The 27317-nt window shown below is 41.1% G+C and overlaps 2 gene segments (V, D, J or C); both read left to right on the top strand.

Annotated features, from left to right (window-relative positions):
• The first annotated feature begins 13252 nt into the window (after positions 1–13252).
• On the top strand, positions 13253–14078 carry LOC127690952 (T cell receptor alpha variable 22-like). The segment is given in 2 exon segments: positions 13253–13500; positions 13656–14078. Coding segments are annotated over 2 exon segments (390 nt in total).
• Positions 14079–18996: 4918 nt separating this feature from the next.
• Positions 18997–21151, top strand: LOC127690951 (T cell receptor alpha variable 9-2-like). The segment is given in 2 exon segments: positions 18997–19073; positions 20719–21151. Coding segments are annotated over 2 exon segments (381 nt in total).
• The last annotated feature ends 6166 nt before the right edge of the window (positions 21152–27317 follow it).

Below are 27317 nucleotides of genomic sequence, written 5' to 3'. Positions count from 1 at the left end.
ATACCTGTGTCCTCAAGGGTCTTCTTTGCTTTCTTTAAGGAATTCATTAATTTTGTCCAATTTGTTTAACTCTTCCTCAATTTCTTTAAGGATTCATTCATCACCTTCATAAAGTTTGTTTTAAGGTCTTTTTACTATGCATCAGCAGTGCTAGGTATATTTAGTGCTTGCTGTAGTAGGATATCTGGGTTCTGGTTATATTATTACCTTGGATGCTATTGATTGTGCTCTTATATTGGCTTCTAGGGATCTGTATTTTGGTTGATTATAGGTCTAGGTGCTGATTACTGAGTTTGTCTTTGTTGGTTGGATGTTTTTCCCCCTTTATTTCTGTTTCCTTCATGGTCTTTTGGCCAGTGTGGTCTGTGGTTAAGCAGGGAGTCTCCAGCAGATTTGGGGGGATGGGGCACTTTGACAAGGAGGGAAGGGGAGTTGGAGGTAGTGTGTGTATTCAATGAGGAGGTGGGTCCATGAGCTGGTGAATGGCATTGCCTTTGTCATTTCATTGCCCTTGTCAATTGCTAAAGCCATTCTGAATGATGTGAGATGAAATCTCAAATTAGTTTATCTCATATTTCACTTATGACTAAGAATGTTCAATGCTTCATTATCAACCATTTATATTTCTTATTTTGAAAACTCTGTTCGGTTCCACAGCCCATTTTTTTGGTTGATAATTTTTACAGTTTAGTGGATTTGTCCTCTGCTGGATGAAGAGCTGGCAAGGTTTTCTTCCATTTTTAGTTTGTCTCTTTGCTCCATTAGCTGTCTCATGTGCTGCCTTCCTGTATATATTTTCATTAATTCATTTATTTTTTGAGATAAGTTTTTTTTTTATTTATTTGTTTGTGTGGAGCCTAAGCTGGCCTAAAAGTCTTGATCCTCCTGTTATACTGTCCTGAGATCTGGTATTACAGGCATCTGCCACCATAAGTATCTCCATTTATTAATTTTTAAATTGAAGTGCTGAAAAATTCCCTTGAATTAGTATGTTCATCCTGGTACTCCCTGAAGGTTTACCACAAGTCAATTCAATAGTTCTGTTTTTTTTTTTATTATCATGCATCAATACATGAAAATTTTATCACTTAGTAACATATCTCTCTCTGAGTTAGTAATGCACTTTCCCTCCCTTAGTCTCTCAAGACACTGTTTATGTAGTATACACATTCAAAATAATCTGGATAGGAGGGATCGGATATTTTATTTACATTTGTTCACAGACACACTTACTAATAGGATGTATCATAATTAGGATTTTCTGTACATTCTCAATATTTAGAAATAGAGACTCTACACACATATCTCCAATCTATGGGAGAACAGTTTAAACACTCTAAAGCATATCCTCAGAGGTCATTATATTTTACTGTGGGTGATAGATGGTATGAATAATCTTTCTTATTATTCTTTACTTTTTCCCCCATTTGATATACATTGGTATTTTACCTACATGTATATCTGTGTGATGCTGTCAGGTCTCTTGTAAATGAGGTTGCAGACAGCTGTGAGCTGTCACGTGGATGCTGGGAATTGGTCCTCAGGTCCTCTGGAACAGCAGTTAGTGCTCTTAACCACTGAGCCATTTCTCTCTTCAGCCCCATGGGATATTCATTCTTAATTAAGGCCATTCTTAATTAACACTGGTGAGTTTTCCCTGCTCCAGTGGATGCCCCCATGATAGACATATGGGTAATACTAACTGGACTTAGTTGGTTATAGAAAGAGAAAGACATGAAGTTTCTTCATGAAGAGAGGAGCTTGTTGGGGAGGGTATTTATAAGAGAATTAGAAATTGGAACCTTGGAGTAGATGTGATACTTCATTATATTTCTGTGTAACATTTTCAAAAATAAAGACAAATTTAAAGAGCAGCAGTGAGGAAGAGTAAAAAGTTGATGAACAATAAAATATTTAAAACTTTACTCAGATTTTTACTGTATAATTTTTGGCATTATGAAATTTTGCAAGAATCCTTTGATTTGAATATTGATTATGTTACTAAGAGTTCTGTGGTGGTTTGAATGAGACTATTCCTCATTTTCTCATGTATTGAATACTTGGTTCCCAGGTGGTATCGTTGACTGTGGGAAGTTTAGGAGATGAGGCCTTGCTGGAGGAAGTTAGTCCCTGGGGCTGGGTTTTGAGAGTTATAGTCTCACCCTGCTTCCAGTTCACTCTCTGCTTCATGCTTGTGGCTGAAGATGTGATTACTTAGCTTCCTGCTGGAGCTGCCATGCCTGGTGCTTGTTCTTTTTTTTTTTTTTTATTTGATATAATTTATTTACATTTCAAATGATTTCCCCTTTTCTAGCCCCCCCCCACTCCCCGAAAGTCCCGTAGGCCCCCTTCTCTTCCCCTGTCCTCCCTCCCACCCCTTCCCAGTTCCCCGTTCTGGTTTTGCCAAATACTGTTTCACTGAGTCTTTCCAGAACCAGGGACCACTCCTGCTTTCTTCTTGTATCTCATTTGATGTGTGGATTATGTTTTGGGTATTCCAGTTTTCTAGGTTAATAACCACTTATTAGTGAGTGCATACCATGATTCACCTTTTGAGTCTGGGTTACCTCACTTAGTATGATGTTCTCTAGCTCCATCCATTTGCCTAAGAATTTCATGAATTCATTGTTTCTAATGGCTGAATAGTACTCCATTGTGTAGATATACCACATTTTTTGTATCCACTCTTCTGTTGAGGGATACCTGGGTTCTTTCCAGCATCTGGCAATTATAAATAGGGCTGCTATGAACATAGTAGAGCATGTATCCTTATTACATGGTGGGGAATCCTCTGGGTATATGCCCAGGAGTGGTATAGCAGGATCTTCTGGAAGTGAGGTGCCCAGTTTTCGGAGGAACCGCCAGACTGCTTTCCAGAGTGGTTGTACCAATTTGCAACCCCACCAGCAGTGGAGGAGTGTTCCTCTTTCTCCGCACCCTCTCCAACACCTGCTGTCTCCTGAATTTTTAATCTTAGCCATTCTGACTGGTGTAAGATGAAATCTTAGGGTTGTTTTGATTTGCATTTCCCTAATGACTAATGAAGTGGAGCATTTTTTAAGATGCTTCTCCGCCATCCGAAGTTCTTCAGGTGAGAATTCTTTGTTTAACTCTGTACCCCATTTTTTAATAGGGTTGTTCGGTTTTCTGGAGTCTAACTTCTTGAGTTCTTTATATATATTGGATATTAGCCCTCTATCTGATGTAGGATTGGTGAAGATCTTTTCCCAATTTGTTGGTTGCCGATCTGTCCTCTTGATGGTGTCCTTTGCCTTACAGAAACTCTGTAACCTTATGAGGTCCCATTTGTCAATTCTTGCTCTTAGAGCATACGCTATTGGTGTTCTGTTCAGAAACTTTCTCCCTGTACCGATGTCCTCAAGGGTCTTCCCCAGTTTCTTTTCTATTAGCTTCAGAGTGTCTGGCTTTATGTGGAGGTCCTTGATCCATTTGGATTTGAGCTTAGTACAAGGAGACAAGGATGGATCAATTCGCATTCTTCTGCATGCTGACCTCCAGTTGAACCAGCACCATTTGTTGAAAAGGCTATCTTTTTTCCATTGGATGTTTTCAGCCTCTTTGTCGAGGATCAAGTGGCCATAGGTGTGTGGGTTCATTTCTGGATCTTCAATCCTGTTCCATTGATCCTCCTGCCTGTCACTGTACCAATACCATGCAGTTTTTAACACTATTGCTCTGTAGTATTGCTTGAGGTCAGGGATACTGATTCCCCCAGATTTTCTTTTGTTGCTGAGAATAGTTTTAGCTATCCTGGGTTTTTTGTTGTTCCAGATGAATTTGATAATTGCTCTTTCTAACTCTGTGAAGAATTGAGTTGGGATTTTGATGGGTATTGCATTGAATCTGTATAGTGCTTTAGGCAAAATGGCCATTTTAACTATATTGATTCTACCGATCCATGAGCATGGGAGGTTTTCCCATTTTTTGAGGTCTTCTTCCATTTCCTTCTTCAGAGTCTTGAAGTTCTTGCCATACAGATCTTTCGCATGTTTGGTAAGAGTCACCCCAAGATACTTTATACTGTTTGTGGCTATTGTGAAGGGGGTCATTTCCCTAATTTCTTTCTCAGCCTGCTTATCCTTTGAGTATAGGAAGGCCACTGATTTGCTTGAGTTGATTTTGTAACCTGCCACTTTGCTGAAGTTGTTTATCAGCTGTAGGAGCTCTCTAGTGGAGTTCTTTGGGTCACTTAGGTAGACGATCATGTCGTCTGCAAATAATGATAGTTTGACTTCCTCCTTTCCAATTTGTATCCCTTTGACCTCCTTATGTTGTCGAATTGCCCGAGCTAGTACCTCAAGTACAATATTGAAAAGATAAGGAGAAAGGGGGCAGCCTTGTCTGGTCCCTGATTTCAGTGGGATTGCTTCAAGTTTCTCTCCGTTTAGTTTGATGCTGGCTACCGGTTTGCTGTATATTGCTTTTACTATGTTTAGGTATGGGCCTTGAATTCCTGTTCTCTCCAAGACTTTAAGCATGAAAGGATGCTGAATTTTGTCAAATGCTTTTTCAGCATCCAATGAAATGACCATGTGATTTTGTTCTTTGAGTTTGTTTATGTAGTGGATTGTATTGATGGATTTCCGTATATTGAACCAACCCTGCATTCCCGGGATAAAGCCTACTTGATCATGGTGGATGATCGTTTTGATGTGTTCTTGGATTCGGTTGGCAAGAATTTTGTTGAGTATTTTTGCATCGATGTTCATAAGGGAAATTGGTCTGAAGTTCTCTTTCTTTGTTGGATCTTTGTGTGGCTTTGGTATCAGCGTAATTGTGGCTTCGTAGAAGGAATTGGGTAGTGTTCCTTCTGTTTCTATTTTGTGGAATAGTTTGAAGAGTATTGGTGTTAACTCTTCTTTGAAGGTCTGGTAGAATTCTGCACTGAAACCATCTGGTCCTGTGCTTTTTTTGGTTGGAAGACTTTCTATGACTCCTTCTATTTCTTTAGGCTTTATGGGACTGTTTAGATGGTCTAGTTGGTCCTGATTTAATTTTGGTATTTGGTATCTGTCAAGGAAATTGTCCATTTCCTCCAGATTCTCCAGTTGTGTTGAGTACAGGCTCTTATAGTAGGATCTGATGATTTTTTGGATTTCCTCAGTTTCCGTTGTTATGTCTCCCTTTTCATTTCTAAGTTTGTTAATTTGGATACTTTCTCTGTGCCCTTTGGTCAGTCTGGCTAAGGGTTTATCTATCTTGTTGATTTTCTCAAAGAACCAGCTCCTAGTTTTGTTGATTTTTTGTATGGTTCTCTTTGTTTCTACTTGATTGATTTCGGCCCTGAGTTTGATGATTTCCTGCCTTCTACTCCTCCTGGGTGAAATAGCTTCTTTTTGTTCTAGGGCTTTCAGGTGTGTCATTAAGTTGGTAATGTATGCTCTCTCCATTTTCTTTTTGGAGGCACTCAGGGCTATGAGTTTTCCTCTTAGCACTGCTTTCATTGTGTCCCATAGATTTGGGTATGTTGTGTTTTCATTTTCATTGTGTTCTAAAAAGTCTTTAATTTCTTTCTTTATTTCTTCCTTGACCAAGGTGTCATTGAGTAGAGTATTGTTCAATTTCCACGTGTATGTGGGTTTTCTGTTGTTTCTGTTGCTATTGAAGACCACTTTTATTCCATAGTGATCAGATAGGAGGCATGAGATTAGTTCTATCTTTTTATATTTGTTGAGGTCTGTCTTGTGACCAATTATATGGTCGATTTTGGAGAAGGTACCATGAGGTGCTGAAAAAAAGGTATATTCTTTTGTTTTAGGATAGAATGTTCTATATATATCAGTTAAATCTAATTGGTCCAAAGCTTCAATTAGTTTCATTGTGTCCTTGTTTAGTTTCTGTTTTCCTGATCGGTCCATTGAGGAAAGTGCAGTGTTGAAGTCACCCACAATTATTGTGTTAGGTGCAATGTGTGCTTTGAGTTTTAATAAAGTTTCTTTTATGAAAGAGGGTGCCCTTGCATTTGGAGCATAGATGTTCAGGATTGAGAGTTCTTCTTGTTGTATTTTTCCTTTGACCAGCAAGAAGTGTCCCTCAGAGTCTCTTTTGATGACTTTGGGTTGAAAGTCAATTTTATCTGATATTAAAATGGCTACTCCAGCTTGTTTCCTGAGACCATTTGCTTGTAAAATTGTCTTCCAGCCTTTTACTCTAAGGTAGTGTTTGTCTTTGACCCTGAGGTGTGTTTCCTGTAAGTAGCAAAATGTAGGGTCCTGTTTACGTATCCAGTCAGTTAGTCTGTGTCTTTTTATTGGGGCATTGAGTCCATTGATGTTAAGAGATATTAAGGAATAGTGATTGTTACTTCCTATCATTTTTGACGTTATTTTTTAAATTTGATTGCTTAACTTCTTTTGGGTTTGATGAAAGGTTACTATCTTGCTTTTTTCAGGGTGGAGTTTCCCTCCTTGTATTGGTGTTGTCCTCCTATTATCCTTTTTAGGGCTGGGTTTGTGGATAGATATTGGGTGAACTTGGTTTTGTCGTGAAATATCTTAGTTTCTCCATCTATGGTGATTGAGAGTTTTGCTGGATATAGTAGTTTTGGTTGGCATTTGTGTTCTCTTAGAGTCTGCATGAGATCTGCCCAGGACCTTCTAGCCTTCATAGTCTCAGGTGAAAAGTCTGCTGTGATTCTGATAGGTCTTCCTTTATATGTTACTTGGCCTTTTTCTCTTACTGCCTTTAGTATTCTTTCTTTGTTTAGAACATTTGCTGTTTTGATTATTATGTGACGGGAAGTATTTCTGTTCTGGTCCAGTCTGTTTGGAGTTCTGTAGGCTTCTTGTATATTCATGGGCATCTCTCTCTTTAGGTTAGGGAAGTTTTCTTCCATAATTTTATTGAAGATATTTGCTGGCCCTTTAAGTTGTAAATCTTCACTCTCATCTATGCCTATAATCCTTAGGTTTGGTCTTCTCATTGTGTCCTGGATTTCCTGGATATTTTGGGTTACAAGCTTTTTGCACTTTGCATTTTCTTTAACTGTTGAGTCCATGGTTTCTATGGAATCTTCAGCATCTGAGATTCTTTCTTCTATCTCTTGTATTCTGTTGTTGATATTTGCATCTCTGTCCCCTGATTTCTTCCCAAGGCTTTCTATCTCCAAAGTTGTCTCCCTTTGAGTTTTCTTAGTTGTTTCTACTTCTGATTTTAGATCCTGGATGGTTTTGCTTAGCTCCTTCCCTTGCATGTTTGTGTTTTCCTGTAATTCTTTAAGAGATTTTTGTGTTTCCTCTTTCATGAGCTCAGCCTGTTGACCAAAGTTCTCCTGTATTTCTTTAAGAGATTTTTGTATTTCGTCTTTCATGACCTCAGCCTGTTGAGCAAAGTTCTCCTGTATTTCTTTAAGTGTTTTTTGCATTTCCTCCTTGTTGGCTTTTGTATTCTCCTGGATTTCTTTCAATGATTTTTGTGTTTCCCTTGCAAGGGCTTCTAACTTTTGATCCATTTTCTCCTGAATGTCCTTCATGTGTTCCTGTACCAGCATCATGACCAGTGATTTTAAATCCAAATCTTGTTTTACTGGTGTGATGGGGTATCCAGGACTTGCTGGTAGAGGAGAATTTGGTTCAGATGTTGCCATATTGCCTTGATTTCTGTTAGTGACGTTTCTGCGTTTGCCTTTTGCCATCTAGCTCTCACTGGTGTTACTTGGTCTTGTCAGTGCTGGACTCACCAGTGCAAGCTGCCCCTTCCCCGTTGGCCTCTGGTGCACAGCTTACACTCTGCACTGCCTGTAGACAGGGTGCTGTTGTCCAGGCTGTTCAGATCCCGAAGCAGGCACCTGAAGGCTCCCGCTGGGGCCCGCAGGATTTATTGGAGCACACCGACTTCTCCCAGCTGGCCGCCCGGAAGCCCCCACTAGCCTCTTGAGGGACCTGGAGATGTGGCGGCCACCCAGGCTGATCTGAAGCGGAGAGAGTTGAGCTGGGGGCTTCTGCCTGGGGCCTTGCCCCAGATTGTGTCTGTGGACCAGGTGGAACCCGTGTGCACCCCCAGGGAGCTCCGAAGGTGAATGTTGCTGTGACCTCCCCTGTGCTCCGCTCACTCCTCTAGGCAGCCGATTTCCCCAACCGGGCTGGCGCACACTAGGTTAGCCTTGTCGCCCGGGCCCTGAGTCCAGGCAAACGCCTGGGAGGCCAAGGTCCGAGCAAAGTTCCCCTAGGGCTATGTCTGTTATTTGGGTCTGCCAGGTGACCCGGATGGCGGGCGTGCACGTCCGCGCTCCCCGAAAGCACCGGGAGAGTCTGTTGTGCTAATAACCTCCTGGGCGGGTTGACACACAGATGGCCCACCAAGCCGCCCAGTTCTTGGGGTCAGTCCTGTGCCTTTTGGGGCCTAGACCCCCGTTTTGTTAGCCTCAGGCTACGCTTGTTAGCAGTCTCTGCCCTCCCGAGCACTCTGGCTCCTGTAGGCAAAATGGCGGCGCGTGCACTGGCCGGGGCAAAAAAAAAAACTCCTGGCTGGGTTGGCGCCCCGATGGCCACTCGAACAGCCCAGGGCCTGGGTGCAGGCCGACGCCCGTCTGGCTCAGACCCCTGCGGTGTTGGGCCTAGGATTATGTTTGTGTACCTCAGTCTGACCGATCTCTGGAGCCTGGGATCAAGATGGCGGTGAGTCTCTCCTGACTGGCGGGCAGCCGAGTTCTGAAGTGGCTTCCGTGCAGCGAAAGGCTCCGCAGAACCGCAGTTGCTTGCTGCCCGGCTGGTCAGCGAAGGTCAGTGGTCATGGGCGCAGGGCCTAACTGGACCCTGTGTCGCCTTGGTTCCACCGCTGATGCCTGGTGCTTGTTCTTATATGTTCTTCCCATATCCTTCTGGAACTGAGAACCAAAATAAAATCTTCCATAAGTTTCTTTTTCCTAGGTATTTTTATCACTGTAACAGAAAAGTAACTGATTTAGGGTCACTTGCAATGGGATTTAGTACAATAAAAATTTCAGTACTTGTTTCTGGATTAAAGAAATAGCACATTGCCTTGATTGAGTTTCTGAGGAAGAGAATCTGAACTTGGGATTGATAATTGAGGAAAGCAGGTTGATATGGAAGGGGCTGGACTTGGTACTGGTTCAGCTATTGCCTTGACTTAGCCTGCCTGATCTTTCAGGTTACTCCAGGGCATGAATTCCACCACACAGATATTTATACTTTGAGGCACTGGGGGCCTTTGTGGAATTGAGGAATGTTGTCCTTTGTGACAAGGGATAACACTGCTTTTGGCTGTGTTATTTCTTGGGGAAGAGTTGTGTCATATTGGACAATGATGGTTCTCATTGCATATATTAATTTTGTATAGAGGGAGCAACCTAGAGTAAAGAGCAGGTATTTATCACAGCACCTGAAGACTGGCTACACCTGGGAAAGAGCAACTAGGCTGAGTACTTACAGAGTTGAATCTTAAGAAGAATCCATCCAGACATGTGGGCAGAAATCAGTGAACAACAGGCTTTCTAATTATTATATTTTTATTAGATCAGGAAAGGACTAGGATAATGTAGAAAAGAAGCAAGGGCACAGCTCCAACCTCAATAGGACCAGATGGTCCTTTAGTAGAGGGAATGAGGGGCAATGACCTTTTTGTGCAACTGGAGATTGTGCACCATGGCATGGGGTTGGAGGGTTAAGTTTTTGTAGAGTTTAAACAAGGAAGGTCCAGTGGTGGTGGGGTCCTCTGGCCTTAGTTCCCTTTGTACAGTCTCAGATAGGAACTGTGTGTGTTGACAGCTTTTCCTGAGCAGGGGAGGCTGTGGTTTTAGATAGGAACCACCTGTGCTAGCAGATAGCCTTGAGTGTAGGCGATTCTTGCCAGCCAGAGATATTTTCACACTTAAGTTCTAACTTTAGTTTTATTCTTAATCTAGTTCATACAGTTGGTCTTCTTAGTCTTGAAGTGCCCAGTTTAGATGAAATAACTTGTTTCACCATGAAACCATGACAAAATTTTAACTCATTTCTGATCCCTGAGTCTTTTCAGATTTCTTGTGGAGGAAAATTTCCTGAAGATTCACTAAGCACCAAAGCTCATAGTCAGAAATGTTAGCAAAGAAACTTAGGAACATGACTGTCAGCTTGTGCTAAACTCTCTTCCCTTCTTCCAGAAGGTCAACTCTGTGATGAGGATAGAACAAAATTTGTCTTCTGGGAGATTAAAGTTGGATTTCCCAGGTGAAAAGAGGCCCTGATTTTACTCTGAGTCAGTGTAGAGATCCACAGTCAAAACTGCGATTTATCTGACTTGAAGGAAAACTAGCAGGCATTGGTTTTGGAGAGAGCAGAGTGAAGCAGGAACTGTGCCATTCAAATGATGAGAAGCTTCCTAGTATGTTATGGACGGGATGCTTCTGAGAACATAGCATAGAGGATGAAATACAGGAGACCTGACTTAGGTCCAACTCATACACTACTCCCTACTTCTGGAATAGCATGCAGCATTCAGGGGAGCTAGCTGAGGATTAGATTATCCAGCAGCCATTTTGAATATTCTATGTATCAGTGTTCTATGATACAGTTCCGTTCCTTCTGATTTTGGTGCTGGGATCTCTTCTAAATACCTCACAAGTACTCTGTGAGGGATTTGTGCAGCGTGAATGCACATGAGTGACTCTGTTATGCTTTGAGCTTTGGTCTGACTCAAAGAAGAAGCAATGAGTCTCAGGCATTCTTAAGTACATTAGAAGTCTTCAGGCTGAGATAAAATACAACAACTTGGAGAAGTACAAATAGAATTTTGGGTAGTTTGGTTAGAAGGTAATAAATACATTGCTATGTTTGCTTTGGGAATGATTATGAGGTATTCTGTTCATTTTATATCCAGGTGAAATTGCACTAATGTACAGTTAATAATCATGAGCTTCCATGTTTATATATATATATATATGTGTGTGTGTGTGTGTGTGTGTGTGTGTTTATAGAAACTATTGTCTGTGCTTAAAGCATGGATAGCATTATGCCAGTCTTGGTTTAAATTTAAGGACAAAGGGGGAGATAGCAGGATGTATCTATCCTGCCACTGTTGTCGCAATTTTCCCCCAGTTTCTTCATGAAAGAGGATGTCTAGCAGGGTGTGCATTAGGGCACACACATGAATGAGCCGGCTTTGTACTGGACCAAAAGCAGACACTGACAATCCAGTTACTCCTTTCTTTGCCTGTATCCAATATCAGTCTAAAATAGCTCCCAACAGAATACTTGTTCTTCTCTAAAACTACATGATCTAGGCCTCCACTAGATAAGTGTTCTCAGCACACTTATTTCTATGATCTCACTAAATGGTCATAGCTTTGCTTCCAGAATTCAATGTCCTTTTAGTCCAATATACTGAATGCTTCTACAAAATAGACAAAGGTTTAAAAGCCATTTGGCTACATTTATTATTAAAATGGTCCTACTTCCCTGGTACCAGTATGTAGTTAGTTTCTTTTCTGTTGTGACAAAATACCATGACCAGAAGCAACTTCAATGGAAATATTTCTTTTAACTCATAATTCCAGGTTGTAGACCATCACAGCTGGAAGCCAAGGCAGCTAGAACTTAAAATAGCTGGTCTCAATACGGATGCAGATGCTCATAGCTAACCATTGGACTGAGCACAGGGACCCCAATGGAGGAGTTAGGGGAAGGACTGAAGGGGCTGAAGGGGCCTTATGTGGCATTGATGGGGGGGGAGGCTCTTGGTCCTGTGAAGACTTGATGCCCAAGTGCAGAGGAATGCTTGGGTAGTCCACAGAGTGTGTAGGTTGGGTGGGGAGCACCCTCATAGAAGCAGGGTAAGGGAGGATGGGATAGGGGTTTTCCAGGGGGAGCCAGGAAAGGCGATAACATTTGAAATATAAATAAATAAATAAAATATTTAATTAAAAAAAAGATGACGAGCCTGTGATGGAAACTGGAGCCCACTATATAAATCTAAATCCTTACATAAAATTAAAAGAAAATTCACTGCTCAAAACTAAAAACACAAATCACAAAATAAAATAAAATAAAATAAAATAAAATAAAATAAAATAAAATAAAATAGATGGTCTCATTGCTGTGGCTGTCAGGAATGCAGAGACATGAGTGTGAGAGTGCTCATCACTCAGCTAGCGTCCTCAATTTCTGAAGGCCCCAGAGCAGGCAATGGTGTTGCTGCTTCCAGGTGGGATCTTTACAAACCTATTAGGTCAATGAAGAAAATCCTGCACAGACATATCCACAACCTTTGCTGATGGTGTTGGTCCACTAGGGGGCACTGTAAGCTTCCCAGAAATGATGTTCTGAAGTGCTTAAAGGATTGGGGAGTTACATTGACTAAAGAAGATATGAGTGTCAGGTTCTGTAGAACTACAAAATGGAGCCTGGAAACCCACTGTGAAGATTTCTCCAGGAGAATTAAAGAAAATATAATTGTATTCATCAATGTGAGGACTAAAATTCAATTAAAGGTATCTCTACTCTATGATTTCAATTTTAAATTTTATGATGAAAATCCCCAAGTTCATCGACCCAGAACTAACTTCAATACCAGCAACAGCCCAACTTTTCATTATTTTCTCTCAGAATAGCAGGAACCAGAATAATTAGTCAAGAAGAGAAAAACAAAATAAAACAAAGCAAAACAAAACCTAACAAGGTACAAAAACAGAAGAAGAAAATGCAGAGAACACCACCGAACTTTGACCAGCAGTGTGTGGGTCTGTGGGGTGCAGGGAAGTGACTGGAGGAGAATGGCAGAGGTAAAAAGTGAATTAGGGTGAATGCTGTGTGCATGTGTGCATAACCTCTTTATTTCAACAAATGAAAATTTCATTGGAACCATTGTCTTTGCAGATGTTAATCTGTTGATTTTAAGAAAGTGTATTTTGCACTCCATCAAGCAGTGATTTCTCAAATCCTGTCAAATTATGGAATTTAAGAAATGGCTTACTCTTGCTAACATTCTGGATACTTTGTGATGTGCTAAGACCTGGGCTCTTCTACTCAAAATTTACCCTCAGTTGTTTCTTGCTTCAGTTGTTACCCACAACTAATAAGCACAACCAATCAAGCAACCAATCCATTGACTGACCGACCAAACCAACCAACCAACCAACCAACCAACTAACCAACCAACCAACCAACTAACCAACCAACCAACCAACCAACTAACCAACCAACCAACCAACCAACCAATCATTTTTCAAGCAGTTAGCTACATGGTCTCTTGCTTCAGGACAAGGTTTTCTTTCACAGCTAGGGAGCAGTTAGAGTGAAGCGTCACTGGGCTGCTGTGTGTGTGGTTTTGCCACCAAGATGAAAGAGCTAAGATTTTATTGGTGGAGAGAGAGAGAGAGAGAGAGAGAGAGAGAGAGAGAGAGAGAGAGAGAGAGAGAGACTACTGACTTTTAGAAATAAGCTCAACACTTCCTGGAGCTGGGGTGAAGGCATATCAGCAGTTTGACAGGTTCAATGGAGAGGAGCATGGTAACTCCACTGGGGCTGCTGTTGGTGTTGCTTTGCTGTGAGTTGCGGATCTCCAAGATGGGGTTAGTTGTGTTCCAGAGGGGCAGGTGGGAGCCAGCAGAAGATAAAGCTGACATTTCTGGGGTATCAGTCAGGGGTGGAAACTGCTGAACAATTGCCCTTCACATAGTTTGTTTTTCTTTCTCTGAGCAGGGGTGAGAGGAATGCAAGTGGAACAGAGTCCTCCAGCCCTGAGTCTTCATGAGGGAGCTGGTTCTGGTCTAAGATGCAATTTTTCTACCACCATGAAAAGTGTCCAGTGGTTCCAACAAAATCGCAGAGGCAGCTTCATCCATCTTTTTTACCTGGCTCCAGGAATGAAGGAGATTGGGAGGTTAAAGACAACATTCAATTCTAAGGAGCGATACAGCACACTGCACATCAGGGATGCCCAGCTGGAGGACTCAGGCATTTACTTCTGTGCTGCTGAGGCACAGTGCTCCCAGCAAGGCAAGGGCCTGGCCACAAACTGCAGCTGGGTGTGTAGCTAAGGCCCCACCACAGCGAGAGTCTGTAGCAACAATTGCACAGCTGTGGGGTTCCAAGTTTATGCCGCTTCTCTGTTACCTCTGTTAACACTAGACAGTCCAGGGTTGCTGGTTCCAAGTTTATGTTGCATCTCTGTAACCTCTGCTAACACCGGACAGTCCAGGGTTGCTGGTTCCAACTTTATGTTGTATCTCCGTCACCTCTACTAACACTAGAGAGTTCAGGGTTACTGTACCACTTCATTGTATCCTTTCCCTCACAGATTCCCATTTTCAGGAGCAAATTCTTATGTATACTATTGGAACACCTGAGAAACATGAAAAAGTTCCAAGTATGTCAGATCTGTTGGCACATTATTAACTGTTCTTAAGTTACTGTTCTGCAAAAAGCTTTAAAGAGACATGCTGTTCAACAAACAGACAAGAGACAACACAATATTTCAGACAATTGCTGATCTTTTGAATTTGCAGAAGGATTGAGACATTTCCTTTTGCAGACTGCACTCATGCAGATGGTTCACCAAGGTATGTGTGCCACTACTGCACCTGTAGGGTTTTCTTGGCATGCTGGTCATTGATCTGGTTCATAACTGGGTATGACTGTTGATTACCTACCGCCTTTGGAAGCTATGCATCTTCTGGTAGTATGAAAACTAATTCTAAGAGGGAAAAACCATTCAGGCCAGTTACATCTCTGGGATTTCTGGGCTCTGTTTCTGAAGTGCATGATGTATTTCGCAATAGGATCTTACCTTCATGGAGTAACCAAGAGCAAGAGCAATAAGATGTGCATTGTGGGAATAACTTAGACAGCTCTGACCAACCTCTCAAAAGATGACTTCTCATGTCTCATGTCTGGTACTGAAGTTTTTGTTCCATGACCTTTGGCTTATTGAGGAAGCATTGGCAGCCCAGATGAGAAAAGTTATATATATATATATATGTGTGTGTGTGTGTGTGTGTGTGTGTGTGTGTATGTGTATATGTATATGTATGAAGAAAGTGAAAACAGAAGGTTAGAGGAAGTTTAAGAAGAATACCAGGATACATGTGACTTGATAGGGTAAATGGAAGAAAGAAGTTTATCATAGGGAAGGGGGATTGAGATAAATACAGAAGAAAGGGATGGTGATGAATGGAATAGAATTGAAAGTTCAGAAGTAAACCCACACACTTATGGAACCTGATTTTTCCATTTATTTATTTATTTATTTATTTATTTATTTATTTATTTATTTATTCATTCATTCATTTTGCATTCCAATTGCTGCCCCTCTCCCAGCCCCTTTCCCAGAATCCTTCCCAAACCCCATCCCCTTTTCCTCCGAGAGGGTGGGAGGTTCCCTGCGTATCTTCCGATACTGTATGCACCCAGTCTCTGTACAGTTAGGCACATCTTCTCCCACTGAGGCCAGACAAGGCAGCTCACTTGGGGAACAGATTACAGAGATGACAACAGCTTTAGGAACACCCCCTGCTTCAGTTGTTGGCAGACCCACATGAAGACCAAATGCATCTGCTTCATATGTGCAGGGGGCCTTGCTCCAGCCCATATATGCTCTTTGGTTGATGGCTCAGTTTCTAAGAGTCCCAGGCTAGTCTGGAAATCAATTTGGCAGTTTCCTAGAAAATTGGGAATAGTTCCACCTCAAGATCCAGGTGCAATACTCCTGAAATGTACCCCAAAAGAGCCTCCATCATACCACAAGGATGCTCAAACTATGTTCATAACAACTTTAGTCATAATAACCCCAAATTAGAAACAAACTAGATGTTCATCAACCAAAGAATGGATAAAGATGAGGCACATATTCACATTGGAGTACTACTCAGCTATTAAAAACAATGATATGAAATTTTAAGGCAAATGGATGGAAGTAAAAGGATCATTCTGAGAGAGGTAACCTGCACCCAGAAAGACAACCTGGTATGTATTAAGTTATAAGTGGATATTAGCCATAAAGAACAGGATAACCATGCTACTACCCACAGACCAAAGAAGCTAAGTAGCAAGGGAGGCTCATGATGGACAGGTGCTTGAATCTCACGGAGTAGCGGAAATAGAATATACATCAGGAGGTGGTGGTCAATGAAGGAAGAGGGCTAGGTGTTGGAGTACATGTGGATGGGAGCAGGCAGGATCAAGTTGGGGGAGAATGGAGGGACAGAGTAGTGCCAGAGACAACTGGAAATATCATGAGAACATCTATAGGATGATCCAGAAATCTAGAAAAATGGAATTTCCCAGAAATCTATGAGGGTGACCTAGCTAAGACTCCTAGTAATTAGGGATATGGAACCTGAAGTAACTATCTCCTTTAACCAAGAAAGACTTCCAATGGAGAGTCTGGGACACCAATCTAGCCACAAAACTCTTGGTGCACAATTTGTCCTGCCTACAAAATGTACAGGGGTAATGGTGGGGTAGAAACTGAGGGATTGGCCTAGCTTGAGACCCTCACCATGAGAGGGAGTTAACCCAGAGACTATTAGTGATATTGTGCTGTACTTTTAGACTGGAGCCTAGCATTACTGTCATCAGAGAGGACTCATCTAGGAACTGATGGAAATTGATGCAGAGTCTCACAGCCAAACATTAGGTGGATCTCGGGGAATCCTATGAGAGAGAGAGAGAGGGGGGGGGGAAGGATTGAAGGAGCTAGAGGGTTAAGGATATCATAAGGAAACCTACAAAATCAGCTAACTAGGGTCCAAAGGGGCTCGAAGAGACTGAATAGACAACCAGAGAGTATGCATGGGACTGACTTAGGGCCTCTGCACATATGCAACAGTTGTGTAGTTTGGTCTTCATGGAGGTCTTCTCACATTGATAACAGGGTTTTTTTCTGACTCTCTTGACTGCCTGTGGATCCCTAACTTTCCTCTAACTGGGCTGCCTTGTCTAGCCTCAATGGGATAAGATGGCCCTAGTCTTATTATAACTTCATATGCCAAGGTGGGTTGATTTCCATAGGCAGCCTCTTCTTTTTGTAGAAGAAAGGGGGTGGGGTAGATCCAGGGGAGGGAAGATGAAAGGGAAGGATTGGGAGGAGTAGAGGAAGGGGAAATAGTGATAGAGATGTAAAGCAAATAAATAACTCAATTAATAAAAATGATTCATGAAAGTAACATGTGTATACAGGAATAAATATGCAGAAGGATGTCTTTGGAACAGCTGTAGCATGCTCAGTCAAATATTTGTGGCAATTATTGTAAATGTGCATGTACACATAAAATATCAAGAACTAGGAAAAAGATGTGGGCAAAGTTGAGGCAGAAAAGCTTTGTGAGAAGACAAATTCTGTCAATGAGGAAAAATTACTAAGACCAAATTGAATGATAAAAAGAGCTCCCACAGAAACATGGCAGTCATGAAAGCTAGACTCCTGAGTGGAAACTGTGGCACTTGAAGAGGAAGAAACTTTTCTGAAGATGTGAGCTGGCTGCGTGAGCTGGCTGCTTGGGTACCCAATGCAGGTCCTCAAGGAAGAGTCACAAATGCCTCACCAGTCTCAAATAATAGTCAGATTTGTGTTTCCTAAATTCAGTCACTACTATTCACAAAAACATTTGCGGAAAACAGCTAAGAAAATGTCATTGTCTACATTTGATGGAGAGTATGGTACAACTTGTGAGCTCTGCATGCCAGTCACAACTGCTTCTTTGTTGTGGCTGTCCTGTGCAGTTAATCTGAAAACATTGTTTCAAGACATCAATGAACTAACAGCACAAAATTATATTGCAGTGATTATACATCCTCAAAGCCAATTTACAAAATTATTCTTTAATTTTATTATATCTCCCAGGGACTAAACCACCAACATGTACATGGAGGGATCCATGACTCCAGATATATATGTTGCAGAGGGTGGCCTTATGTAACATCAATGGAAGGGGAGGATCTTGGTTCTGTGGAGGTTTGATGCCCCAGCATAGGGGGATGCTAGAGTGGTAAGGAGGGAGTGCGTGAGTGGGTGAGGGGGGAAATGGGATGGAATGGGGGTAGTGGAGAGGTAACTAGTAAGGGAGCTATCATTTGAAGTGTAAATGAATATAAAGATTAATAAAAACAATAAAAAAGGAATTAAGAAGGTATTTACTCTATTTTATGTGCATGGATGGTTTGCCTTCATTTGTGTTTATGTACCATGTGTGTACCTGGTGCCCACAGAGGTCACAAGAGGGGATTGGTCCCCTTGGAACTGGAATTACAGATGGCTTTGAACCACTGTGTAGGTTCTGAGAATCAAACCTGGGTTCTCTGAAAGAGCAACTAGTGCTTTTAAGTGCTGAGCCATCACTCCAAGCCTACATAGTTTCCTACTACTAGTTTGGGTCAATGAAAATAAATTGGTAAAACCTACATCTTGCCATTCAGCTTATCGTATGGTAAAACCCAGAACAGAATATCCATCAGTTGCTCTGCTACAACATTTTCATGTCAGGTAGAATTCTACAAATGATGATAGTCAATTGTTATGTTTTGGCCATTGCTTATGCTTATGTTCTTTAGATTGATGTAATGTACATAAAATCTCAAGAAGTTAGACTTCAAAAACCAAACAACCCAACTAAAAATGGTGTACAGAACTAAACAGACTTTTCAACAAAGGGATCTCAAATGGCGGAGAAGCACTTAATATTCTTTGACATCAGGGAAATGTAAAATTAAAGGACCCTGAAATTTCACATTATACCAATCAGAATGCTTCTCCACATCCTTGCCAACATGTGTTGTTACTTTAAATTTTGAGACTTTAGATTATGTAATGGCCCTTGTTTATGTTCTTTAGATTGATTAGGGACACCTGAAATCTGATATGTGCCTGACAAATGATTTTGAGGACAAGAGCACATTTTTGACTCTGGAAGGTATTACAATAGACCCTAGTTTAGTTTCTGTCCACCAGGGGGTAGAGTTTCCTAACACAAGATCCTTATCTGTGTAATTTATGAGCTTCATAGGTTCATCATTTGATGCCATTTCATCATTGCTTCGTGTGAAGAGTTGAGAGCATCACTCTGGTGACACTGAAGATGAACTCTTCCCCAGCTTTAGTGACTGTGATGCTGTTCATACTTGGTAAGTGAAGTGACTTAAAAAGTGCACTTTTTTTTCACTTCTCTTGGCCCTTTGGCCCTCTCTCCTGTCTCCCTCCATACCTGATTCTGCTGCTTCTTTTTCTTAGCCCTCCCTTTTCCTACTGAGGTCCCTTCTTCCCTCTGCTTTCCGTGACTTTTTGTTTCTCATTCTAAGTGGGATTTAAGCATCCTCACTTGGTCCTTTCTTCTTGCTTAACTTCTTACTGTCTGTGGGGGTGTATTATGTGTATTCTGCACTTTTTGGTTAATATACACTCATCAGTGAGTTTATACTAGGTATGTCATTTTGGGTTGTGGTTACTTCACGCAGGATGCTTATTTTCTAGATGCATCCATTTGCCTGAAAAATTCATGATGTCCTTGATTTTAATCAAGCTGAAGAGCGTTTTATTCGGGTAAATGGACCACATTTTCTGTATCCATTCTTTGGTTGAGGGACATCTGGGTTGCTTCCAGTTTCTATTAGGGATAAAGCTGCTATGAACATAGTGGAGCAAATGTCCTTGAGGTTTCATGCATCATCTTTTGGATATGTACCCAGGAGCAGTACAGCTAGGCCTTCAATAGAACTATTTCCAGTTTTCATAGGAACCATCAGATTGTTTCCCAGAGTGGTTGTACAAGTTCATAGTTCCACCAGCAATGGAAGAGTATTATCCTTTCTTCACATTCTTGCCAGCATGTGCTGTCACTTGAGTTTTTAATCTTAGCCAATTTGATTAGTGTAAGGTAGAAACTCAGAGGATCATTTTGATTTGCATTTCCCTGATGGCTAAGGATGTTGAATATTTCACTAAGTGCTTCTTGCCATTCAAGATTTTTTTTTTCTGTTGAGAATTCTCTGTTTAGCCCTGACACCAGTTTTTAATCGGGGTTATTTAGTTTTTGGAGTTTACTTTCTTGAATTTTTTATATATTTTGGATGTTATCCCTATATCAGATTTAGAGTTAATGAAGATCTTTCTCCAATCTGTAGGAAGCCCAGGGTGAGGGCTAGGGGGAACTTCTAGAAAGTCCCAGAGACCCTGGATGGGGGAGGCTTCCAGGACTCAATGTGGGTAACCTTATCCAAAATGCTCAACACTTGAAGATATAGAACCTGAAAAGACCACCTCCAGTAGTCAGACAGGACCCACAGTGGAGGGAAGGGGACACTAAACTACCTACAAAACTTTTGACCCAAAATTGCTCTTGTCTAAAAGAAATGCAGGGACAAAAATGGAGCATAGACTGAAGGAATTGCTGACCCAATTTGGGATCTATTCCATGGGCAGTCACCAGTCACTGACATTATTCCTGATGTGCTCGCAGACAGGAGCCTAGAATTGCCATCCTCTGAGAGCCTCTATGAACTGCTGACTGAAAAAGATGCAGATTCTCACAGCCAAGTATTGGACAGAGATGGGGTATACACTTGATGCCCCAGGTTGGGGAAATACCTGGAGGGGAACCCTCTCAGAAGCAAAGAGGAGGGAAAGGGGGGGGGGGAGAACTCTGCAAGGGGATCCAGAAGGCAGGGCAACATTTGGAACATAAATAAATAAAATCATTAATTAAAAGTGCACTCTTCTATGATGTGAGAAAAATATTTAATCAGCTATGACATAGATATCTTATTCTTTCAGGGAGGACTCATGGAGACTCAGTGATCCAGATACAAGATCAAGTGACCCTCTCAGAAAATGACTTCTTATTTATAAACTGCACTTATTCAACCACAGGGTACCCCATTCTCTTCTGGTATGTCCAATATTCTGGAGAAGGTCCACAGCTCCTTCTGCAAGTCACAACAGCCAACAACAGGGGAAGCAACAGAGGTTTTGAAGCTATGTATGATAAAGGGACCACTTCCTTCCACTTGCAGAAAGCCTCAGTGCATGTGTCAGATTCAGCTGTGTACTACTGTGCTATGAGAGACACAGTGGCAGGAACTGCAGGGGAAGCTGAGCATAAAGTCTGAGAAGCAAAAGAAAGTCTTACTTTTGATAATTTTCCTTTTGAATCATCCTGTTTTCACACAGTCTGTGTTGTGTACCCCAGTATTTCTCTGGTTGATGAAAGTCATACAAATGGTCAGAGCAGAATACAAAAAAGGTGATACTATAGGTGTATTTTTGCACAGGAAATTAGAATACCCATGACGTGGAAACTTAAGGATTCTTTGGAATGTCAGTTGTGTTTGATGGCATTTTGCTGGGAATAACACAGTTGTATTTTCATGAAGTATACAAAAATGAAAGGCTGTTCAGCTAAAACAAGCACATGAAAGGACACATGATGAAGGATTCTTCACTAGCAATATGAATGTATTGCTCCATCTTACATATGTTGCTGAACTCTATTTGTTGGGACTCCATAGAGAGATACACACCAAAAGAACTATAGTGACATTTTGCCTGGCTTTTGTGGACTCCAGCTGATTGGCAGAGTGATGTCAGTCAAGAGACATGCACATGCTGAGGCAAGACACATGCTAAGGCAGGGCCCATGGAGGACATGTGATGTTTGGAGGGAGTATAAATGGAACTCAGTGGACAGTGATGGAGGCTGAGCTTGGCTTGCTGAAAGAGATAGCTGTGCAATGCTTGTGGGTCTAGAGTCTTCTCTAAGTTTCGCTTATCTGAGAGAGGCACAACCTAGAACATCTCCTGGCTTTCCTGCTGGTCCTTTCTGCTGACTTGTGCTTAAGCTGAGTCCTGGCAGTCTTTACTAGGTATTGCCACTGGTGCTGATTTATGTTTGCAATCCCAACTCTACTGAACTGGACTGCTGGTATATCCATGAAGTGTTTGTGAGTGGATCAAGCTGCCACTATTAACCGTGAATTGAACTGCCGATTTACAAACAACACACATAGGAGTTGCTCTAAAGAACCATTTCTAAACAGGTCCATTTCCCCTGTGTCCTTTTTTTCCCCCTACCTCTGGTGGGTTGTAGGCTAAAAGGGAGGTTAAAGCATTTAAGAACCATCATTAAAAATAGGTTTTGAAAAAATTAGAGTTATACTCCAAGGATATCAATGGTTTCTCACACAGGGTCATAGTAAAGCCATGAAAGCAATGAAGTGGTCAGTTGTCCTCAGTTTCACATACACGCCATTATCTACATACTGTTTCCTGTCATCTCTAGTAAGTCATACTGTGCCAAATATACCAGAAAAGGTGGCATGGCATCTAGATAATGTCTACCTAATACTATGGAAGAAGTTATTAGTGGGCTACAGCCCTTCTATAACTCAGGATTTCTAGTAGGGAAAGATGAGTAGAAAAGAAAGGAGAAAGCAAAGCCAGAGCATATAGGTGGTTTTCAGATTTTTACTATAACTCCAAAAAAATCTCATTCCCAGCCCTGGAGCACACTACCTCCTCCTGTGACCTCTCTTCCCTCTTTGTCTCCATTTCCATAGGAGTGAGGAGATCCTGATAGCATACCCGATTTCTTCCCCATTGTGGATCCTGTCACTCTGTGATTTTTTTGTTTGTTTTTTGCATATTTCCATCACTGTGCCAGCACACAATACCAAGAAAAACATTCTGTCTTTAACCCTGGTTTTTATAACTGGCAGGATCTCAGAAGCATTCTTTAGCAGGCAACCCATAGTTACCACACTCTTCCAAGAAGCAGAGAGAACAACAGAAACCAAGGAACAGAACACACATCCAACAAAGACAAGATCAGACACCATCACCTAGAAATACAATGATCTCAAATCCATATGTCTAGATTCCAAAATAATAACAACCAATAACAGTCAAGATGATACCCATTCTAATATCTAATAAAATAGAATTTCAACAGAAATTTATCTAAAGAAATAGGGAAGGGCACTTTATACCTAATCATCAGAGGAAAAAAAAATCTACCAAGATGGTATCTCAATTATGAATATCTATCCCCCAAATAAAAGACCACCCACGTTTTGTAAAAGAAACATTGCTGAAGCTTAAGTTATACACTGATAGCCCTGAGGGCCAGAAGAATGAATGGAAATATGCAACCTGGGGGGGGGGGTGTTAAGAGGTGGAGGGACCTTCTAGAATGTACTAGCGTCCTGGGAAGTGAGAGACTCTCAAGACTCAAAGTGTGGGACCTTAGATGAAATGTCCTACAGTGGGGAGAGGGAACTTGTAGAGTCCACCTCCAGTAGAAAGACAGAACATCAAGTTGAAGGATGGGGTTGCCATCCCACAGTCAAAAACTCTGACCCAGAATTGTTACTGTCTAAAAGAACTACAGGGACAAAAATGGAGAAGAGACCGAGGGAAAGGAGGTCCAGTGACCAGCCCAACTTGGGATCCATCTCAAGGCAAGGCTCCAAGGTCTAGCACTAGTACTGATGCTATAATCACTTTTCAAAGTGTCTTTTTTGCTTCTTGTGACTTCTACTAGCAGGCTGAAAATTAAATCTGTGCAGTTCCTGCTGAGGTAGAACAAAGGCCACATTACTTAATCCCTGCTGTTAGGCTACTAATCTTTCCTAAGCCAGCAGCTTTAAAAAGAGAAAGAAGGATTTTAGGATTTTTTAAAAGAAGTTATCATCAGCATTTAAGTACAGTTAGAGAGCTAGAATGTCCAGAGACCCTTAGACTTTAAAGCCACACCAGAGTCCTACTCTGAGCCCCCTGCCACTGCCCTCTCCAGTTCGGGAGGCTCTTAGCACTTCACAGCACCGCAGAGATCCTTCTTCAAAGTTGACCACATAACTGGTCAAAACGCAAGCCTCAATAGATACAAGAAGATTGAAATTATGCCTTGTATCTTATCAGACCACCATGGTTTAAAGTTGTACTTCAACAACAGCAGAAGCACTAGAAAGTCTATACACTCATGGAAACTGAACAACTCTCTACTCAATGATCTCTGGGTCAGGGAAGAAATAAATAAAGAAATTAAAGACTTTCTAGAATTCAATGAAAATGAAGACAGTTTACCCAATTTATGTGACACAATGAAAACAGGCCTATGAGGAAAGTTCATAGCACTAAGTGCCTCCATAAAGGATTTAGAAAGTTCTCCTACCATCAATTTAAAAGCATACCTGAAAGCTCTAGAAAAAAAAGAAGCAAGCCTTCTAAAGAGGAGTAGAAGGCTGGAAATAATCAAAACAAGGTTCGAAAGCAACCAATTGAAAACAAAGAAAACAATACAAAGAATCAACAAAACCAAGAGCTGGTACTTTGAGAAAGCCCACAAGATAGACAAACTCTTAACCAAAAGAACCAAAAGACAGAGAGAGATACAGTATCCAAATAAAATCAGAAATGAAAAGGGAGACATAACAACAGACACTGAAGAAATTCAAAGAATCATTAGGTCTTACTTCAAAAGCGTGTCCTCCACAAAATTTGAAAATCTGAATGAAATGTATGATTTTTCTCGTCAGATACTACGTACCAAAGTTAAATCAAGATCAGGTAAACTATTTAAACAGCCCATTAACTCCTAAGGAAATAGAAGCAGTTATTAAAAGTCTCCCAACCAAAACAGCCCAGGGCCAGATGGTTTAGTGCAGACTTCTACCAGACTTTCAAAGAAGAACTAATAGCAATATTCCTCAAACTATTCCACAGAATAGAAACTACCCAACTCATTCTATGAAGCCACAATCACTCTGATCCCTAAACCACATGAAGACTCAAGAAAGAAAGAGAACTTCAGACTGGTTTCTCTTATGAACATTGATTCAAAAACATTCAATAAAACACTCACAAACTGAATCCAAGACCACATCAAATACATCATTCATCATGATCAAACAGTGTTCCCTCTCAGAGATTGGAGCAATGGTTCAATATATGAAAATCCATCAACAAATACAATGCAAAAACAACTGAAAAAATCACATGATCATCTCATTAAGTGCTGAAAAATTCTTTGACAAAATCCAATACCTCTTCATGTTAAAAAAATGTATCAGAGAGATCAGGGAATCAAGGCACATATCTAAATATAAAAAAAGCAATATACAGCAAGTTAAGAGCCAACATCAAGCTAAATGGAGAGAAACTTAAAGCAATTCCACTAAAATCAGGGACATGACAAGGCTGTCCACTCTCTCCCTAACTATTCAATGTAGTACTTTAAGTTCTAATTAAAACAATAAGAAAACAAAGGGATATCAAGGGGATATGAATCAAAAGGGAGAAGTCAAAGTATCAGTACTCACAAATGATATGAAAGTATACATAAGTGACCTCAAAATCCTAACAGAGAACTCCTACAGTTGATAAATAGCTTCAGCAAAGTGGCTGGATGAAAAATCAGCTCAAAGAAACCAGTAGCCCTCCTTTATACAAATGATAAATTGGCTGAGAAGGAAGTTAGAGAAACAACACCTTTTATAGTAGTCATAAATAATATAAAATATCTTGGTGTAACTCTAACCAAGCAAATGAAAGATCTGTATGACAAGTAATTCAAGTCCCTGAAGAAAGAAATTGAAGAATATATAAGGATATGGAAAGATCTCCCATGGTCATGGATAGGTAGAATTAACATAATAAAAATAGCCATCATTTTGTTGTTGTTTTTGTTTTTGTTTAAATTCAATTTAATATTTCTTTTACTTCATTTTACATCCTGCTCACTGTTCCCCTCCCAGTCTCCCCCTACCACAACCCTTACTCCACCCCTCCCCTTCTCCTCTGAGTGGGTAGGGTCCCCTGGGTACCCACCTCCTCCCACTCTGGTACATCAAGTCTCTGCGAGGCTAGTATATCCTGTCTCCCAGGGAGGCTAGACAAGGGTCCAGATGGGTTGACTCTGTTGGTTTTCCTGTGGAGTTCCTATTCCCTCGGGAGTCTACAATCCTTCCTCTTATTCTTCCATAAAAGTCCTCAAGCCCCATCTACTGTTTGGCAGTTGGTGTCTGTATTGTTTTAGTTCAGCAGCTTGGTGGAGCCTTTTGGAAGACAACTTGCTTGTCTGCAAGCATAACAGAGTATCATTAATATTGTTTGGGATTGGTGCTTGCCCATGGGATAAGTCTCAAGTTGGGATAATTATTTGATCATTCCCTCAGTCTCTGCTCCATCCCCTGTGCCTTCATTTCTTTTTTTTTTTTTTAGATATATTCTTTATTTACATTTCAAATGATTTTCCACTTTCCTGGTTCCCCCCCTCCCAAAAAGTCCCATAAACCATCTCCTCTGCCCCATTTCCCACTCAACCCCCCTCCCACTTCCTTGTCCTAGTATTCCCCTACACTACTGCATTGAGCCCCCAGGACCAGGGGCCTCTCCTCCTTTTGATGTCTAACAAGGCCATCCTCTGCTGCCTATGCATCTGGAGCCATGGCTAACATCATGTGCACTATCTGATTGAAGTTTTTGTGTCTTCATTTCTTCGGACAAGATACATTTTGGGTTGAAAGTTTTGTGGGTGGGTTAGTGTCTCTATCTCTCCACTGTGGTTCTTGCTAGGCTATAGGAGGTGGCTTCTTCAGGCTCCATATCCACAATGTAGTAGGTCACAGTTAAGGTCACCCCATTTATTCTCGGGCTCTTCCTTTATCCCAAGTTTCTGTGTCATCCTGGAGAGGCCCCAACCTCTGCACCCCTGTCAGTTGCAGATTTCCATTCATTTGCATGGCCATCTAGCTATCTCTCCTGTCCTTCCCCATATAAGACCCTAAAGGCCCCATCCCCCTCCTCCTCCCTCCAAGTTCCCACCTTCCATCTGCCTCTTGTGACTATTTTATTTCCCCTTCTAAGTGAGATTCAAGCTTCTTTGCTTGGGCTCCTTCTTGCTTAGCTTCTTTGGGTTTGTGGAGTGTAACATGGTACCTGTATTTTATGGCTAATATCCCCTTTTAAGTGAGTACATTCCATGCATGTCCTTTTGAAACTGGGTTACCTCACTCAGGATGACATTCTCAAGTTCCTTCCATTTGCCTGCAAAATTCATTATGTCTTTATTTTTCATAGTTGGATAGTATGGCAAAAGATGACCATCTTACAAAAGAAATCTACAGATTCAATACAATCCCTATTGAAATGACAACACAATTTTTATAGACCCTGAAAGAGCAATTCTCAACCTCATATGAAAAAACAAAAAACATTGGATAGCCAAAATAATCCTGAACAGTTAAAGAACTTCTAGAAGTATCACCATCCTTGTTTTCAAGCTGTACTACAGAACAATCATTATATAAACTGTATGGGTATCGGTACAGAGATAGACAGGATCATCAATGGAATAGAATTGAAGACCCAGAAATAAA

This window comes from Apodemus sylvaticus, chromosome 8 (assembly GCF_947179515.1).
Source record: "Apodemus sylvaticus chromosome 8, mApoSyl1.1, whole genome shotgun sequence".
Taxonomy (NCBI): domain Eukaryota; kingdom Metazoa; phylum Chordata; class Mammalia; order Rodentia; family Muridae; genus Apodemus; species Apodemus sylvaticus.
Note: the sequence above shows the minus strand (reverse complement) of the source record. Positions and strands in the feature narration are given on the sequence as shown.